Below are 20,427 nucleotides of genomic sequence, written 5' to 3'. Positions count from 1 at the left end.
CATCTCCTAGGCAGACACATGTAACCCTTGGTTAGTCGTTAACATCTCCTAGGCAGACACATGTAACCCTTGGTTAGTCGTTAACATCTCCTAGGCAGACACATGTAACCCTTGGTTAGTCGTTAACATCTCCTAGGCAGACACATGTAACCCTTGGTTAGTCGTTAACATCTCCTAGGCAGACACATGTAACCCTTGGTTAGTCGTTAACATCTCCTAGGCAGACACATGTAACCCTTGGTTAGTCGTTAACATCTCCTAGGCAGACACATGTAACCCTTGGTTAGTCGTTAACATCTCCTAGGCAGACACATGTAACCCTTGGTTAGTCGTTAACATCTCCTAGGCAGACACATGTAACCCTTGGTTAGTCGTTAACATCTCCTAGGCAGACACATGTAACCCTTGGTTAGTCGTTAACATCTCCTAGGCAGACACATGTAACCCTTGGTTAGTCGTTAACATCTCCTAGGCAGACACATGTAACCCTTGGTTAGTCGTTAACATCTCCTAGGCAGACACATGTAACCCTTGGTTAGTCGTTAACATCTCCTAGGCAGACACATGTAACCCTTGGTTAGTCGTTAACATCTCCTAGGCAGACACATGTAACCCTTGGTTAGTCGTTAACATCTCCTAGGCAGACACATGTAACCCTTGGTTAGTCGTTAACATCTCCTAGGCAGACACATGTAACCCTTGGTTAGTCGTTAACATCTCCTAGGCAGACACATGTAACCCTTGGTTAGTCGTTAACATCTCCTAGGCAGACACATGTAACCCTTGGTTAGTCGTTAACATCTCCTAGGCAGACACATGTAACCCTTGGTTAGTCGTTAACATCTCCTAGGCAGACACATGTAACCCTTGGTTGGTGGTTAACATCTCCCAGGCAGACACATGTAACCCTTGGTTGGTCGTTACAATCTCCTAGGCAGACACATGTACCCCTTGGTTAGTCGTTAACATCTCCAAGGCAGACACATGAAACCCTTGGTTGGTCGTTACCATCTCCTAGGCAGCCACATGTTACCCTTGGTTAGTCGTTAACATCTCCAAGGCAGACACATGTAACCCTTGGTTAGTCGCTAACATCTCCTAGGCAGACACATGTACCCCTTGGTTAGTCGTTAACATCTCCTAGGCAGACGCATGTAACCCTTGGTTAGTCGTTACCATCTCCTAGGCAGCCACATGTTACCCTTGGTTAGTCGTTAACAAGTCAACAGCACGCATCTTTCCAAAATGTCCTGATATAGACTCTGGATTAGCAAATCAATTACGACATATAAATAACATACACAGATTAGACTGGGATGTCTAAAACTGGAAACTCAATGCCGATAGCTGTTCTCAAAATAACATAAACGCACAAATTTGCATTATTCGACTTGCATAACATTTTGTTTGCTATTGTAGGTATCCGGGACTAAACATATACGTCCAATGATCAGCTTTATTGCAAATAATATATATTTTTATATAAAATGTTGATTAAATATTTACATAACATGCTTACATTATCCGGAATTGCTAACTTATCACAAGACGTAACCGCATCACAAAACATTATGATTTTTTTAACAGTTTCATTCTTTTTAGATTACGTTCCTATCACAAATATACTTCGACCTTTTCGTAAATCTACCATAGTTAATAGAAATATTTGTTTGATGAAAATTACATGATTTACTTCCATGCTATCATATATGGTCTCTTAATAACTTCTCAGTGAACCATTGTATTGGGGAAATGTGGTCTCCTTACACTTGGTGGCTCTTAATAGATAGTTGAATGAGCCAGTTTAACTACGGTCTTAGTACATCAGAAACTAGTAGTATAATCTAAGAATACTGTCTGGCCATTGTTGATGTTCAAATGTTGATCCTGACAACAGCGGTATAACGTCAATTATTGAAATAATCGATGACTTACCAAATCATTGATCCTTTGTCCACCTTGAACGTATGCCGTTCTTACGTTACACTAGATATAGCAATACTTTTTAACATGAAATACGGTCACAGTTACCCACTATCGACGTCCACCACTACGTCGTCGAACGTCCTTGTTAGCAGACTTATATAACTCCTTCATACGTATTAAGATTCTGACCACGGATAAAGCCTTGGTGAAATATATCAAAGATAGGAGTATGTTAATCAGATATTATCCGTACGCATACACAAACGTGATGTGTCATGTTGAAGAAGTCTGACATACTAAACAGACCTTACAATCACTACGATAACAATAAAAAGGTTGATAAACACTGACACTGTGTCGTCGGTCGACAGCGATGTATTGTACATGTTTACTGCTCACTGAAATGCCCGGATATTTCGCTATTTCGGTCGTATCTATTGTTGTTGCCGGAACGGCTTTCCCAAGAGATAAAACTGACCACACTGGGTGTTGACTTCAGGTCATGTCATAGTCACCGACGTTGACTTTCGTATTTTTAGATTTTTAGGGTGTCATTTGGCTAAACAGCCGTTTAAGTTACCGTCCACTGCCCCTACCTATAATAAACCTAGATTGTCGTATTCTTAAAGCAAGATAAAATATAGGCCGTTGTCTTGAACGAGAGGTAATGTTACAGTTATACATATACTAAGCTAATATCCCGGATCGTCTCCACCGGTATCTGATAAGGTATCTATACGCTCTTTTCTCAGTCATGGATCTCGTAACGGTGACTGATGGCGAAGGAAATACGCTACAATACAAGAGGTACCAGGGTCATGTTTTCCCGAAACTGCTCAGGGGAAATGTACGCGATCAGCTGACTCAAGTAGCCAATCTCCAATGTCGACCAGACGATGTTTTACTTTGTACATACCCGAAAACAGGTACATTTGAAGCATAACATCATTGTAAATTGTATTTGGAGCCATTATGTTGTATATGATAACATCGCCAATCAGACTTGATTGAATAGTGACAATGATTCCTGTGGTTCAGATGAATACTCATGGTGAAATATCTCGACAAATTGTAACATATCTACTGATTCAGAATAGAATACACTGGGCCTATTACTATATCAGATCACGATCACGTGACAAGTGTCACTGGTGTACACACTGCTTTATATAGGACAGGACCTATACGAAATGGTCATTTTAGTCGGGGATTGTTAGCACATTTGTTTCTGCAAGCATCGGAAGAAGCATGATTGTCTAATACCCAGACGAAATTATTCTCGCTTTAGTAATCAGTTTATACTTCAAACGTCAGCTATTGTTCTCAGCCGAAATTCCTTTTTCTCGGCCAATTTCGATCGATTCAGGGTACAGCGATTGTCACTAAAGAGGCTCCCAAATAAGCATCGTTAGTTTGGATACCTAGATGAAACTCTTTATTCTAGGATAGAAACAATTTTTGGGGGAAACGTTAAAAGTTTGAGAAGGATTTAGATGAAATACGAAACCTATAATAACTTACATCCTTGTACGATGGAATGAAGTTTACGGAAGAGCAGGAGGGCCATGTAAAAAAATAAAAATAAATCGTGATAATAACTCCAAATTTCGACTTACTAACTCGAAATTTCAAAATAATAATTCGAAATTGTGACTTACTAACTCGACATTTCGACTTACTAACTCGAAATTTCAAAATAATAACTCAACATTTCGACTTAATAACTTGAAATTTTGAGATAATAATAACTGTTAAAACCAGAATCTGTTCAATCTAGATCTTTGTGTAAACCGGCAAACGTATTTGGTCTTTCATTCTATAAATTTATTGATTAAACTTCGAACTCATTCTGTAAACCGGCCCTGTTTCCTGGTCTAATACCTTCTTAACATTAATAAATATGCTATATGTGAACTTCTATTCTAGTTCAATCCTTATTACCAGACAGGAAAGTTAAGAGTTGACCAGTCATTTTCAACTCTCCCGGTTGTCATAATACATTATTTTAATAAACATTTTTCTGCTCATATGGATGGCGATAATTCAGATGATAAACGAATATTTCTTATGAATATTATCTTTTTCTTTTATAAGTTTTCTTAGTGAAAGTTGAAAATTAACAGAACTAGAGCAGAACGTGATGTAGATTAACGGAAAGCATGTTAAATACTGTATAGAGAGTATTAGACCGGGGAACAAAGCTGATTTACTAATTCCGGAGTTTAATCAATGATGTAAAATAATTTAAGACCAAATAATTTGGCAAGTTTACACAAATATCCGGATTGTACGGAAGAGCATTAGATCCGGATCGAGCAGAATCTGGTTTAAATAAAATCCAAAGTACATCAAACGGTGTTAAATTATTAAGCTTTAATACATTTTAAAATGCCTAAGATTGCACCAAAGCGCTTCTAGATTTCAATCAATGATCACTTGACCCTTCAAGAGGGGCTTTGCGCTTTGATTAGGCGAAACCAGTATATCTGTATTGACCATGCATGTTCATAATAAAGAAAACAATTCAAAATGAAATATTCATTTATTTGTATTCCTACAGCTTCGGGAGGTATCGCCCCACTACATGAAAATCCTTTTCTTGAAATTTCGAGTTATTATCTTGAAATTTCGAGTTAGTAAGTCCGAATTTGGAGTTAGCAAGTCGACATTTCGATTGATTATCTTAAAACTTCGAGTTAGTAAGGCGAAAAAACGAAAAAAAATAATCTTCATGGCCCTAATGCTCTTCCGTAGAAGTTGAATGCATTTTCCTTAGATTTAATTAAGATTACAAAATTATCTGTATGGTACGGCTACAGACGTACATAATGATCTATCTTTGAGTTTTACCATTGTAACACCGAAGTATATACCCTTATTAATCATACATCAAAGATAACCATTATTTTATCTGAAACATAAGTTCAGGGTTTACGACTTGGACAGCTAGAACAATACCTTAAAGCTTCACGTTGTCCTACTGAGTTATAAAACATGCTCTACGGAAAGTATTGAAAAAGGACACTTTACATACGTTCATACAAACAGAAAATACTAACACAATTATGTATGTTTCTACTGCTGATCCATGGAATTTCACTATGTACCCTGTGATGAACAAATATTAGGAACTGAAGCAAGTTAGTTGTCGTATGAAAAACATGTTTGATATATATACTATCTTACGTAGTACACGTCAACTTAAACATTGGAAACGAATGTTGAAATATTCTTTTGGTTGTCTAGAAGGATTCAAGTGTTGGATACTTTGGTGTGGCACATATCTTAGAAATAGGTCAGAACGGCTCAAAATTAGACTGTGAAGGCATATATGATTTTTAAATTAAAAAAACGTAATTCATGCTATGTTATAATTTGACTATCAATAATACCTGTCGAATGATCGTACATCTTAATCGGGCGAGATTTACTCCATAGCATGGGAACCTAGTGAGCTATTGTTTATACATACTACAATAAGAAACTGTATACCATCTCACGTTGTATACCATGCTTCCCTAGACGTATACATACATACTGTGCCGGTTTTCTCTGCAGGGTTACACTGGACGTACAACATCGTTCAAATGTTGATATCAGGATCAACTACATATGAGGGCAGTCCGAAATACCTGGAGTTCGACGATATAGGTATGATTGACATGATGCCGCCTCGGCGGGTGTACGCCACGCATTTTGAGGTGTGTCACCTACCTGACGCCATCAAGAATGGAACGGGAAAGGTTATCAATATCATCCGCAACCCGAAGGATGTGGCTGTATCCTACTTCTGTTTCCTGACGTCTCTTAACATTCCTGTTTACTCCGGGAGCTTCAGTGGATTTCTGCAGTATTTCCTGAAAGAAGACTGTAAGTTCGAAACAAATCATATCATATTCATTTTATCGTGTATTTCATGGATTTTCTTATTTACTTACTTACATATTACAATATAAAAAGGTTGTTAATAAGATTCTGTTAAGATAACTGGAAAGTATTACATTCAAATTAATATTATTTCCTAGATGATTATATTATTAAGAACCACATTTCAAAATGGAAAGTCATTATTGTCCTTAATGTTTCTAAGGACAAGTAATGGAGGGTTATTATGTTGTATACATACCTAAAAGAACACGTAATGAAGGGTTATTATTTTGTATACCTACCTAAAAGATCAAGTAATGCATTTAAAATGACTCTTTGTTCTATTTGTCTGACAGTTTTGTTTGGTAATTGGTTCGGTGCTCTTAAGCAATGGTTGGATATCCAAACAATGTATCCATGCATGCAGACGCTCACCCTTCATTACGAGGATCTAAAAAGAGCGAGTATACAAATCTAGCATCACAGTTGTTTACCCTAGCATCATCCCAGCAGTTCTCACCTCTCACAGTGTTATACTGGTTTTATTTCGTACCACCCCGAACACAGTTTCCATCGCTTACAATGAGCCATATGTTATCCTTACATCAATCAGTCCGTTACTTATAACCGCTTACATTATAACAAAGGTTTATAGCTTACCACCACTTGCAACACAACAACGATTTTCCTCGCTTCAATCTAACATTCACAACCACTTATAATATATTAATGGTTTATTCTCCAGTTATGTAAGAATATATATCCGCTTACAGTAGCTTACAGTATTAATAATGGACAGAATTCACGATAAAGTGTTCAAAGACAATTAATAAAATGTCAAAATAAATTGACAAAATGTTTGTTTATCAGTATACTGATTAATCAAACATTAATTGTATAGGGACTTTTAGTTTAATGTTGATTATAATAGAAAAAAAAATGTTGATAGTGGGATTATTAAAGTATTTGATATTTTTTAATAGATGAACTAGAATTCCTTGGCTGTTAAATAAAGACATTTTTCTATTGTTTCAGAATACTTTACAAAATCTCTACACATTGGCGGATTTCCTTGAAGTTCCCAAAAATGATGATTTTCTACGACAAATAGAACTGAGTGTGGAATTTTCAAAAATGAAGATAAATCACGAACAAGAATTGATGGGATCCGAGACATTTAAGGACATCGCAACACATGGAGTTCTCCCCATCTATCGAAAGGGTTGGTAATGTTAAATAATTTATGTCTTAAAATCGCTGTACGCTTATATTAGAGACACTCAATTAAAACTTAATAGAGAAAGTCGAATGAGCAAGTTTAACTATGATATTAGTAGATCAGAAACTATTACTATAATCTAAGAATACTATATGGCCATTGTTGATGTTCAAATGTTGATCCTAAAAAATATCTCTCTATATATATTTAACATAATTCCATGCTTTTCCTTATCCGCCGTTGTAGTTCAGTATAAATAATTAATATTACAGGTCTGCTTGGTGTGTTATTAAATTATATAACCACAAGTAAATAAAATAATGTATTTGTCGTTATATCGTAATGCATCTGGAGATATTGATATGTGCTCTTAACTTATAAACATTAATGAATATGATAATATTCTTTTCCGTCTTCAGGAGACGTTGGAGACTGGAAAAATTGGTTCACACTGGCACAAAGCGAGGAGTTTGATCGCGTCTACAAACAAAGAATGGAGGGATACGACATAGATTTCATTTACGAATGAAAACTACACTTCGTTTTGCTTAATCTGAAAATCTGTAAAATATTATGAAACCAATTCTACTTTGGAGGCATCGGCGCTTACGGAATCATAATGTAATCAAGTATTTGTAACCACAATAAAAACATAAAACATTATTTAAGATAATAAAGAGGATATTGCAAGCATCGTGTTGTAACCGAACACAACTGAATGAGGAAAGAAGGACAACTCACGTAGATCTTGTCCATATTGCAGGCTTTTGTAATATCATTTCCTGGAAAGCAAAATAACGACAGAATCAATTATCAATGATTGATTTTAATCTTTTGAGTCATATTTAGGCCTATTTTAGGTTTATTATAATTATCATAACGTCCTCGATACCTATCCCGTAGGTATTTAATACTCGTCTGTTACGCTTCGGTTTATAGTGTGGAGCGTCATCTCAAACAACACAATATTGCTGTTAAAACCAACTGGTTAGTAAGTTACCATTGACAACGGTTTTCAAAGTACATATTCTTGTAAATGTCAACAGTTAAGGAAAACTCTTTGGAATGGATGTCCGAGCAGCGTACGGGATATATTGACAGATTAAATGATCCACTGCCTGAAGACGTGAACTCGAAATAATCACATAAACTTAATAAATGGGAAATTCAACGATACGAAAATCAACTCAGTAAACTTCACAATAGTGTATTAAGATAAGATTGAAACGAAATTCATTAAAACTGTCCGGGACAAACTCATTTTTTAACACCTGTAAGCTCCAACTATTTAAACCAGGAACCCAGTCTCTTGGACCCCATACTCACAACAATGCCAAATAAAACACAAAAAATACAACATGAATATCTAGGCTGGATAAAGGTGTTTTTTACGCAGGCAAGTCATTGTTAATGGTTACATCTCAGGAATAAAATCTCCACAGGGAAGCGTCCTGGGTCCATCGCTGTGTGTTTTGTATATGAATACCCTACCCAGATGTCTTTTGTTGAACGCCTTGCTGTTTGCTTATGCCACCAAATTAAATAAAGACACCAGGGAAATTGGAGATACCCAGCAGGATCCAGCAAATCTACAACATTGATATATAGTCGTATGTTTGGTTTATATAAAGGCTCGTCGTAGGCAGCCAAAGTGTATTAAGGTCAAGTGTTATTTCCACCGGCAACAGGATGTCCATACATTACATTGACGAATGGATCAGAAACACATACGTATATCATACACAGCGGGTCTACGATATCAGACAGATTCGTCGTGTTAAGTGCAGAAATGTGAATGTCATCTTACGAGAGTTAAATGATTCAATATCCGAATTGGTTTTTATTGTGTATTGATTATGTATTCTAATGTTTCTTTATTTTCTTTAAGAATATGTACGAAAATACATGTTTCTAGGTGTGGTTCTACCGTGTTTAAATATTTGTGTCGTTAAATTGTGACTATACTGGCACAAGGTGATATTAACCGCTAACGCGGTGCAAGTAAAATGATTATTTGCGGCAGTATGATCACGATATACCGACCTAATCTTCGCATTACAGTAGATGTTTTTCCTTCTCTTAGTCATTTTAATTTACAAAAAAAAATTATTTGTAAGTTTTCAATAAAGGGAGGTGTATTCCTCGAACCAAATGAACGTCATTTTCGATAACTTGTCCATGTTATATTAATTTTGTTAAACTCGTTCAATAATTAGATTTATTATATACATGAACATTTCTCGCAATCACATTGGTCGGATCCTATACACGTGACCAGTCCTCAAAAACTCATGTACATGTAGACTGGTTATCCGGTGAATATCGATGCCTAAATATAGCCTGTATGGAAAATCCCCGGAACCTGTCGTAGCGCATGCGCAGTTAGACTGGAACGCGATCTGTCAGACGACATTATAAGATGGCTGCTGGCGAACGTTTCTCCTCCGTTAGGAAAATTTCCAAAACCATTCGAGGATAAAGATGCTGTTAACGTAAAAAAAGGCCATTGAACACGCAGCGCATGGCCTACATGCTTATCTTGAGAAAAAAGAATCTAGACGAAGCCTTCGAAAGCTACAATGATGAACTGTTGTATTCAAACCTGGCTAAATTTTACACGGAGGCTCATGTACAAAAATCAGAACTTTAGTTTTGTTTTGATTTATTTTATTGTTGAAGCATAGAATAAAACAGTTATGGGCTTTTGTGCTGGTAAATATGATGTGATATGAACCTGAAAGAGTGATATTGACCTCGGCTTCGCCTCAGCAATATCACTCTCTCAGGTTCATATCACATCATATTCACCAGCACAATAGTCCATAATTGTATAATGACACTCGCCGAAAGGCTCGTGCCATATGAAATTATTGAACTCCTTTAATAAATTCAAAATGACATGGACACTCAAGTAAGTTCCTCTATATATGGTATAAAGTTAATCAAATGTGTAGATACGGTACATTGTATGCCCTTATTTGGGTATATAGATACAGTATGACATTATTTAAATTCATAGGTATAGTATGACACTATATCTACATTACAGTGTCTTGTAATTCGGTGTCAGAACAAGTCGGGCCAATAAGACATTGTTGTTCTATTAACAATAACAACCAGGATAACATATCATCATGTTTTATTAACTTCTCGCTCAAAACAAACGGATGGTCTGCTATATTTACATATACAGTTTATTGTGAACAATAGAAGTAGATTTGGTTCAACCACTTGGTGTATTGTTCGTGTACCCGTTACACATTCGGATGATGTCAGCTGCTCTGTGGGGATGTAGCTGTGACTTAACATTTTACGTGAGTAATAAAAACTACAATTTCTGAAACACTGATAAATGTATAGCTGTCTGTGTCTTACTTAACCCTGAGTGTCGCATACATTAGTGGTATAAATACATTATGTATTGACCTGCTGCATGGGTATCTATGAATATGCGACACGACTAAATTAAACATTGAAAATCTTGAAGTGTACACATTGCCTATAAAATTATGTTTTATGACATTTAAAAAAAAATATCAATGGGACTTTTCTATAGACTATTTCTCATCGTTACAATTCTGCATAAAAATCCTTTTTTACGCAAAACCTATAAGCTTACAGAATTCACCATTCTTAATCCTATTTGAAAAGGATGTCCAAAATCATATTCATCAAGATACAAATGTATGTTCTTCGAGAAATATTTTCCATTCATTTTAGAGCTAGAATAGTGCAAGGGCCAAACAAATTAATTTATATATTGTTTTCTCGTATCCAAACCTAAATAAAATGCATGTACAATTACTGAATAGATATTTACTAATATGTTTTGTTTTCTGATGGTTTTTTTTTTTTTTTTTAATTACTTTGGTCTTGTCTTTTATTGAATGTTCATATAACAGGTAATTTTTTAATAATCTTTATATAATATTAGTATTCCTTTATAATTGCTATAACTAATACGGTCGTGACTAAAAGGAGATATCATATCTATATCGTAAGATTCAATTATTCGTAAAAATAAACTTAGAAAGTTTCTAAAAGGATCAGGCATTGCTAGTGCCATTGTATTTCTGATTATTTAATAATGTTTTCCTTGATTCTGATTTGAATTACCAACGTTCATTCGAACCTTACTGTTTTTGACATTTTAAGACGACAAAAACATTCTTAGGTTACGTCTAAGCCAGAGGTCTCGTCGTCAATATTTGATGTGTCCGGACATGAATCACTCCCAAACAGTATATCAAAAAGATCCGCTTCGTTGATTTCTCCACAAGATGGTGGTACCTTTACACTGAGAAAAGCAAGCCTGTTGTGTGCATGCACCATAAATTCATTCATGTCGAGTAGAGTAGCCAAATCGTGCGCAGTTTCAGCACATTCAAACGCCTTATTTATATTTCCAACCCGGAAATGATAGTCACAGTTTGCAATGTGGTAGTGCATACTCAAAACTCTCCTGGATGTTACATCAGTCCCGGAAACATGAAGCAAGTACTTACCAGCCATGTCTACAACGGTTGGATCTGGCTGTAAAATGTCCATGGTAAGACCATTCTCTCCACATTGTAGAAGTAAGATGATGAGGCGACACATTGTATACACAAATCCAACAGGCCCATATTCACTTTTGTCTTCTTGAAAATTGGCAAGCGCTTTTTCAAAACTGGCCTTTGCTCTGTCATGCAGATAGCCATGAGCTCCGATAAAATTTACTCGCGTTGGATTGAGTAGATCAATCTGAGCTGCCATCAAGCGCCCTTCCTGTACGTGAAGCCAGCCGGCAGCCCGTCCACTAGACGCAACTACATCTGTCTCTATTATCATTTTTGCAGCATCCACAACATCTTGCAGGGTTTCAAACTTCTTTTGATACAGAAGCATTCGTGCCTTTGTACCTAGGAGCTCGAGCGTAAAGTATCGTGTATTAGTTGTTTTACCACAGATCGTAAGGGCTGACTCGATATGCTTTTTTGCACCGTCAAAGTTTGATTTATGCAGCTCCAAATTGGCTTGCAAATATCCTAAAACACATTTCATATCGAAGTCTGTTCTATATCGACGGCGAAGTCGAGTTGTCAACCCGTTAAACTGGTCAAATAACCCTCTGTTCATCATAGAAACCAATGTGTTAAAAGCAACATCTAAACGTTTATTTGGAAGAGTATCTGGTTTTGATGCCCCTGGTGACATCAGAAATGGAACAATTTCCGTTGTACCAGAGACAGTCACAAGTTGGCCTTCCTCTGGAGTAATATCACGCCTTGTCCTCTTTGTGGATGGACAGTTGTCAATTTTTACTTCATATGCGTTTGTACAATTCACAAGTTTGGTGTGTTTTTGCTTTGTACAATTTACATCACGGTCCTCTTCCAACTTAAGTGTTTGAGAGAAATAATCTTCTCTCTGTTTCAATTGTGATGTAGATGAATCAGTGTTAACGTAGTATTTTTTGTATCGTGTACAAGGGTCTGTTTGGTTTAGTACAGTTGACCTTTCTATAGACGACTCATTTATCCTACAGCGTGGCGTTATACTGATAGGCACTGAATCTGTTTCGGTACATGATTTCGCACTAACAAATGGTTGTTGAATCCTTTCAACAATATATTGATATTTCTTTTGCAAAGACGCTTTCAGCAATATAATAAGCTTGTCTTTTCTACTTTTGGACAATTCCTTTAGATATAAAGCACATCTGTCTTTTCGAGTTTCTCCTGTCTTTATTCGGTCGCATTCGTCTTCACTGAATATGTCCTCTTGGTAACTATAAGGTAAAAGGTCTTTTGGTTCAACATTTTGTAAAATGAGACAGCAATGTCGCTTCAAGATATCTTCAATATCTGGATTCAGAAAGCTGACAGGAAAATAAGGTGAACACTCTTCACATGCGTCATTTGAATTAGATGTGTTTTCACCATTTTTTCCACAAGGAACAGAGTCAGTTGCTGTTACGTCTGGAATGATAAGGTCTGCAATATGACTATACTTCGAGCACCGAATAGCACCAAGGAATGACTCAAAGGCAAGAGGACCTCTCTTCGTCAGAACAGAAATCAAGTTCTCACATCTCTCCTTTCGTGTTTTGTTTGAATTTGTCACACGTTCACAATCATTGTCTGTTAGTATTCCATCCTGGTATAAATCGTCCACAACATCTTTAGGTTCGAGATCATTAACAATTTGTACATAGTTTCGTTTGAGTTTAGCCTTGTGAATAGGGTCCATGGTATGAAGTAGGTGTTTTCTGTAATAAAAACAAAAAGTAATAATATATATTTATACATCATTTGTTAGTCATTCAATAATAGTTATGTTTTAATTTTATTTCTTAATTCATGTATCTCTGTTGATTCTTAATGAACACGACTACGTTGGGACAACACCTTAGCTAAGATATACCACATGCAGTTTCATTTTAATTGTAAATCTCAAATTTTGTTTGAGATTCCTTCTGAACGTCATATTCCTTACCGCATTTAAGCGCGGTTACCGAGTTGTACTGAACACACACATACATATGGAATAAAAATCAAATTGAAAACCTGTGTTTAGTTATTTGAAAATCATACTGTATCAATAATAATGCAGTAGGTGAACCTCTTTAGACAGAGCTTTAATCATTTAAGACTCTGCGAGTAACGTAATATAGTTGTGAAAAACGAGATAATCGATAGGATAACATTTCAATACGTTATGTGACTACGTGTGATGGTCACACATATCTTGTGGACTACTATTATAGTTCTCTTTCCTAGCAGTAACAACTGTACAATAGTGTTAGTTTGTCGATACAAACGTTACTTCTGTAATATAATCATGAATCATGAATCAAGTATACAGCTGTACACGTATGAATCATTACCGCGCCCCCACACCTACACACACTGTGCGTGTCCTCAGCCAGTATGTGAACAGTGGCTGGTTACTGCTTGAGATAGTCTACTTAACAATTGTCCGTAGTATTATGTTAGTTGTCGGTCAGTATACAGTAGTAACATGTCCTTCAAACCATCAAACGTCAGTGTTATACATGGTAGTCATCATAAAGCTGAATTTGTTGATGAAATTAAATCGATAAAATTCACAGTCGATCAAAACACATTGAGTATTACGTCATTCAGAGAACAGTACATTGAACACTGCAGAAAAAAGATAACTTACCAGTAGAGTCAAATATGATGTTGCTTCAGTGATTCTGCTATACAGAAATTACGCCATTACTTATGTTATTCTCGCGACTTTTCTAAATTACTTCATCAAGGTTAGAGTACAATGCCAACCCTCCATCACGTGTACACACATGTATTTTGCGGTATGTGTTTGTTACATTGACGATGGAGCAGCTATGTGTGTATAGTTGTATGTTGGACTACGCTACAAGCCCGAGCGTGTCCGCCTACTACCTAACATTACATTACTGATTATCGCTAAGACCACTATCATTTTGAGCAACTTTCATAAACGTGTTAGAATTACATTTGATAATCATATACCAGGAGTCGTTGAAATAAAGGTTTTGATATTATGTATGTATCAATACTATTGTAAGATTTGAAAAACAGAACACTATATATGTGAGCTATGATAATGGAAACATTTAGATACTGGGAGAATTATACTCTTCCCTCTAACACATGTGTGACGTCTGTAGAATTGACAAATAGGTTCTAACATGCCTTTATAAGGTGTATCAAAGGGGGCGTTTCTGATGTTTTTGTTTGTTTTATCATATGCTTATATGCTTTTCAGATGTGCAGAATACGTAGTCGTGGTTTGTATAAAGAGTTTTCATTGTGGTGTAAGGTGTTTAAGTCATTCAAAAAGTCCAGTATATGGACAGTTATTAAACAGACTGGAATTTAGTTGTTTATCCCTCTTTTTCTATAATGGTTTATGGGTATATTTTTGTGACATTTTTTATTGTAACTATGGAATAACAGCTACCTTTCAAGTCATTGTTAACCTATCTAAAACTTTACCCTGTATATCTAATACTAATCGAGTGTCATATTCCTGCTTCCTTTGCTTGATTTCATTTGTATGGGAAAACGGGAAACAAGATCTAGCAGGCCATTGTGCTTCTTGCACATGTATGTATAGACACACGTATTGATCTCAGGTATATAAATGTATGTAGCGAGTGAAATGTTCTCACCCAATGCGTGTTTTTGCCTTAATCTGTCAAGGTTCAGACGTATTTTTCAACTTGCATACTATCACGAACATATGTTATACCTTGAGTGATCTTTGTTCACAATGTATTTCGTAACTGCATTTGTTTATGCTCTTCTTGCTTATTTTGACAATATGTGAGTTTAATACGAATTGTATTATGGTTGACGTTTTTAGATAAAGTAGCCTTATATTACTGGAGCTCAAGATTATTTTTTTAATGTCAATGTAATCCGCCATATGGGAAACATTGACTAACGAGGTCTTTGAGAGATTGTATAATGGTTTAATGAAGTTATATAACGGTGTTTTAATGAGGATAATTAATGATAATTTCAGTTTTTCTTATGTTCGTGAGAGGGGGCTGCCCGTCCTAATTTTTGTATGTGATGTGTATTTGTTGATAAAATGACACTGCCCGTCCTCACTTTTGTATGTGGTATGTATTTCTTGATAAAATTACGCTACCCGTCCTAACCGTTGCATATGATATGCATTTGTTGATAAAATGACGCTGCTCGTCCTAACTTTTGTATGTGATGTGTATTTGTTGATAAAATGACGCTGCCCGTCCTCACTTTTGTATGTGGTATGTATATCTTGATAAAATGACGCTACCCATCCTAACCGTTGTATGTGATATGTATTTGTTGATGAAATGACGCTGCCTGTCCTTACTTTTGTATGTGGTATGTATTTTTTGATAAAATGACGCTGGCCGTCCTCACTTTTGTTTGTGATATCTGTTTGTAGATAACATGACGCTGCCCGTCCCAACTTTTGTATATGATATGTATTTGTTGATAAAATCAAGTACAAGAAATACAAAGTAAGGAAATGCTCATCACAAAAGATGCAGATGCAGAAAACGTTTAATATTTCACAACACCGTCTATTTAGGAATCAGCCGTTGTACTTAAGATCAAGCGAATGAAAATACGTAAAAATGTGGAGAAAGGGATATGTGTCTAAAAAGCCCTAATAACGTTACAAATTCGTAACGTTGGTTTTATAACTACCAAATCTGTTCTTTAATTATTGTTTTGTTTTGTTAACTGTGCACGAACAAATTCTAATTATAAGGTTACGGCCAACCTCGTGGGTTGATTGTCCACCGGTAGTCAACAAGCTAGAAATACTGAGTGAGGCAGTATTTGTTTACAATTCAGCCAAAAGTGAACCTGTAACTGCACCATATATAGTCTTTAATGTACATTTGACACTTTAAAGTAGTACAGTATTAGTGGTCTAAAGATTGAAAGTCCAACAAGTCTTTAGTGTCCGGACATATATGTAGAAAAACAGGGAGGGGAAAGGTGATGCCATTCGCCAGTATATTTTGTCAACGAAATTAATAAGATGAGAGTGTTCATGTTGGTTTTCGTAATATATTTGTTTCAATTCAGAGTTCGAAATAATCATAATTACCATCTGTAAGACCAAAATAAAACAATAATCGTCAATCTAAAAATAATTTTGCAATTGAAGTACACATTGTTTATTACCTGATGAACGACTTACATCTGTAAGAGTAGGGCTGCAATGCTACTGTGGACGTATGTATTGACTGTACACGTCTAGGTCAAAGGTAAATAATGTCCTCCCTTTTCTCAAAGTATACCCTTCTTGTAACCATCAATATGTATCTAATGGCCTTGATACGGCTTCTAACCAAAGGAGAAGGGATTTTTAACTGTATCAAAAAAGCAAGAGGTAACCGAAGTGTCAAGAAAACATTAATTCGGACTCAAAATCGATACACCTAGGGCAAAATGTAAACAAAGGGAATATTTACATGAAGACCTCTGGAAACGTACAAGGAGACTAAGATCAGAAATATCGGGAAGGTAAGCGGTTTCTGCTTCCTCGGCGACACCCGCCATGTAAATCTAGGTCTAATCCAAGTAATGTCCTCACATCGAGAACAAGTGACAAATGACAACAAAACGGCAAGGCACTGTAATCAGTATAATAAAAAAACATCGACCTTCATATCACACAAAGATAAAGCATATTTCCCTATGCGATAATAATGGCGACCATAACACTTGTTCATAGTGTTCATCAACCTGAATCTTTATAAACCCTGTGGCGTAAGTTTGTCCGTCAGCATTCGACACCTTACACAAAAATCATGATATTCGGGACAAGCTCACGCATACCGAATCAAATGCGACATGTTTAACACCGTAGGAATAGAAAACAGTGTGTTACTATCAAGAAAGGGAACATTCACGACTAGAAGTCGAATTCGTCCCGCTTATCGCACATGTAAGTAGTTAGTGGTGTTTGTTGGTTATGTTGCAAGTAAACATTGAGGAAAGAAGCTGAAGAAGATGAGTCAATAGTATCATTGAGTTCCAGCTCAGGAAGGTATGTAATATCGATATATGTGGTCAAAAATGGATTATTATTTAAAGACAGCACTTCGTCGATATATCGGAATGTGAAATTTTGTTCCCGCAGGAAAGCCTACAGTCTACTGAAAGGTATTGCCAACATATTAACAAAGATATTATCAACTATAGGAACTCAATTATTCTTCCAACTCATCCAAAAAAGTTCCTTCGTATAATATTTTCTACATATTTGATGTAGCCGTCTTTACTAAATGACAGAAAGTAATGATACCAATGCTTAAAATGCCGAAAGAATCAATCTGAAAAAGATGCTTTGTGTAACTAAGATATTGGGAAAAATACGTGTTATATTCAATGAGATGAAATCCTTTTTTTAAAAAGAGACGATTGGAAGATGCAACAAACTTCATTTGGCTTAACCCAATAAGCTGTACAAGTTTAGAACCGTCACTTGGTATTACTACTTTGATATTGATGTCACTTTAGATGTTTCCCTTATAACGGATATAAATTACTATGAAGGGGAAGTAATTCTGATAAGCTTAGTTACATTTGTTTATCCACACTGAAGACAGAAATTAAATACACTAAAATAAAGGGCCGGTATATGCACATCCGATAATCCTGTGCTTCCGATAATCTTGTGCATCGATATTTGACTTTATTTCAAGTAGCAGCCTGCTCAAGTCCGATGCTTTTATTACTATTTTAAATTAAATTTGTTTTTCCACAATGATGAAGCAAGTTATTTCATTTATCTATAAAATATCATTCTTGTAGGCCCGGATGTTAGTGAATTGGGTCTTATTATTGTTTCTAAAAGGGAGGAGGGGCTAATCGATTTAATCTAATGTGTTTCGGTCCTTGGGTCCCAAAACCAAACTTACATACAGTAAAATGAAATGTCAAATATAACGTATGACATAAGATTAAGGGACGACACAAAGTAACATGGAATATGGGGTAGTAGTAGTAGTTCTCTTTAGCATTTACAGAACGTGAATTCATCACAATCATATTATTAAAACGATATCTCAATAAAGTATACATTTTCGCTATATTGTTTCATTTGTAACATATTTTATATAACCACGGATAATAATTTGTGAACAGCTTTGAGACGACCTACGAACTAGGTTGTGATAAAACGGTATATAAGAACCTCGAATTATAATTATCATTAATTATATTTAATTTCCACGAAAAATGTTTTTCCTGTCTGCGCGTAAGATGACCGGCAAGTTTTGTTTAGTCTACGTAAAATGTGCACTTGTTAACAAAGATAAATGTCATTTCTTGAACAGGTTCCTTGATATATCGATTACAACTTACTTTAATCTCAGACTTAAGCAGGCATATTAAAGGATCAGATATCTACCTGTTCACATTACATTAGACATTTTTTTACAACACGAATACACTTAGTAGTCTAGTTTTAATAGTAAATAATGAGACCAAGGTTTTTCCACACAGTATGTGCGCCGTTGTGATCCGTAAGATACTTTGTTATTTCTAAATGGTTCCACTTTATAGATTTTTGTGGTGGTTTGTAATGAATACAAACATAACATGTCTGGTTATTGGTATTTTAAATAAACTTCCACGAATTATGTTTAAAAATAGATCTATTATCAATGACCGTATTCTTTTTTTTCTCTCATTCGTATCCGTAATCAGTTTAGTACGTTTAGTCAACCAACTGATAACAACACTAGAATAAGTCATAGTTCCATGGAGCTAGATAAACCTCCCACTTAGTATCTATTTAGTTATATCGTCTTTTATCAGCAGGCCTTACACATTAGATGTTTATTTCGCGTGGGATTTTCCTCACATTTTGTGCAAATACAAAAAACTAGTGTATTAAACCTAGGTGTACCAAATTATCACTTAGTCTTTTTCTTTTCTATAAACTAAGCTAAATATACTACCGAAGTTTTCCTAACATATTCCTTGACCCCACATCGATAAGTTAATGTTTGAAAAGTGTATTCCGGCTTGTGTTTGCGAAAGTAGTTATTTGTTGCAATGGAGGGCTACTTATGTCTTATTGATCATTATAACAGGTTGAAACAAGATAATGAAAAACTATTTTCTTCGCGCTTTATAACGACACAAGTTTCCAGTAGAATGTTGGCATAGCTATGGGAACAAACTATGTCACTCTCTTGGTAAACTTGCTTATGTTTTCGTATGAGACTAAATTTGTCGCAGAGTTTATCAGGATAGGTAAATATATTCATCGATATATTCATGAATTTGATGGTAACATCCCTTATTCCCCCACGTGCTGTGTTTTTTTATTATTCTTATCAGAGTGTTTTGTTTTTACGTTGTCGCTACCCAGTTCTCGTCTTATTAAGGTATTTTTATGCTCCAATTGTGTGTGTTATATTCAGATTACATGTATCATAAAAGTAAAAGTTTGAAAAATATGACATTGTCTACTTTATTGAAATGCTAATTAAGGAATAAATTACCGCTTTTATCAAAAAGTTGTAGGCCTAAGTTTGTAACGTTATGAATGTTTGTAGGTATCATTCCAAATTTTCTGCAATTTTACAGTAGTTTTAGAATATGTTGGATATGAAATTCATTCTTTTGAACTTTTAAGTACCACTGATGAGACCTAATGGGTGAAATGATAAGATATTGCGTTGAAAATGTTTTTTTTTTTCATTTGTTTGGCTTTATGCGTTAATATGACGATCTTAGCAGTAACTGGTCCTTTTTTCGTATATCTAGTGAATATTTTCATGTCATATGGTGTGAATTGTGCTTTTATTCCGTCATGCATGGCTAATCAAAAACACTAATCAAACACTATCATCAGCTTTTCATTCAAAACGTTTATAAATTTGTGATGTGATATGGTGT

The 20,427-nt window shown here is 35.5% G+C and overlaps 3 protein-coding genes across 5 annotated transcripts in view; 1 reads left to right on the top strand and 2 right to left on the bottom strand.

Moving 5' to 3' along the window:
• The window catches only part of LOC110465726 (sulfotransferase 1A3-like), a 15,078-nt gene extending 9,350 nt beyond the window's left edge, over positions 1-5,728 (bottom strand). Inside the window, exon 1 of one of the 3 annotated variants that reach the window (XM_021521740.1) lies at positions 5,641-5,728. The gene's annotated coding sequence lies outside the window, so the exon portion shown is untranslated. Of the gene's footprint in view, positions 1-1,935; positions 2,115-5,640 lie in introns of those variants that run through there. The other 2 variants (XM_021521739.1, XM_021521737.1) reach the window with 2 other exon arrangements.
• Positions 2,264-9,155, top strand: LOC110465727 (sulfotransferase 1C2-like). The gene is made up of 5 exons (XM_021521741.1): positions 2,264-2,852; positions 5,485-5,796; positions 6,150-6,253; positions 6,829-7,015; positions 7,432-9,155. Exons 1-5 carry the CDS (start codon positions 2,681-2,683, stop codon positions 7,539-7,541), a joined length of 885 nt encoding a protein of 294 aa, XP_021377416.1. The 5' UTR covers positions 2,264-2,680; the 3' UTR covers positions 7,542-9,155.
• Positions 9,156-9,831: 676 nt separating this feature from the next.
• Positions 9,832-14,362, bottom strand: LOC110465693. The gene is made up of 2 exons (XM_021521683.1): positions 14,180-14,362; positions 9,832-13,262 (listed from the first exon to the last, which is right to left on the bottom strand). The coding sequence occupies exon 2, from the start codon at positions 13,241-13,243 to the stop codon at positions 11,183-11,185; it is 2,061 nt and encodes a 686-aa protein (XP_021377358.1). The 5' UTR covers positions 13,244-13,262; positions 14,180-14,362; the 3' UTR covers positions 9,832-11,182.
• Between the last annotated feature and the right edge of the window lie 6,065 nt (positions 14,363-20,427).

This window comes from Mizuhopecten yessoensis, unplaced genomic scaffold (assembly GCF_002113885.1).
Source record: "Mizuhopecten yessoensis strain PY_sf001 unplaced genomic scaffold, ASM211388v2 scaffold11099, whole genome shotgun sequence".
Classification (NCBI taxonomy): domain Eukaryota; kingdom Metazoa; phylum Mollusca; class Bivalvia; order Pectinida; family Pectinidae; genus Mizuhopecten; species Mizuhopecten yessoensis.
This window is presented reverse-complemented; position numbering and strand designations above follow the sequence as displayed.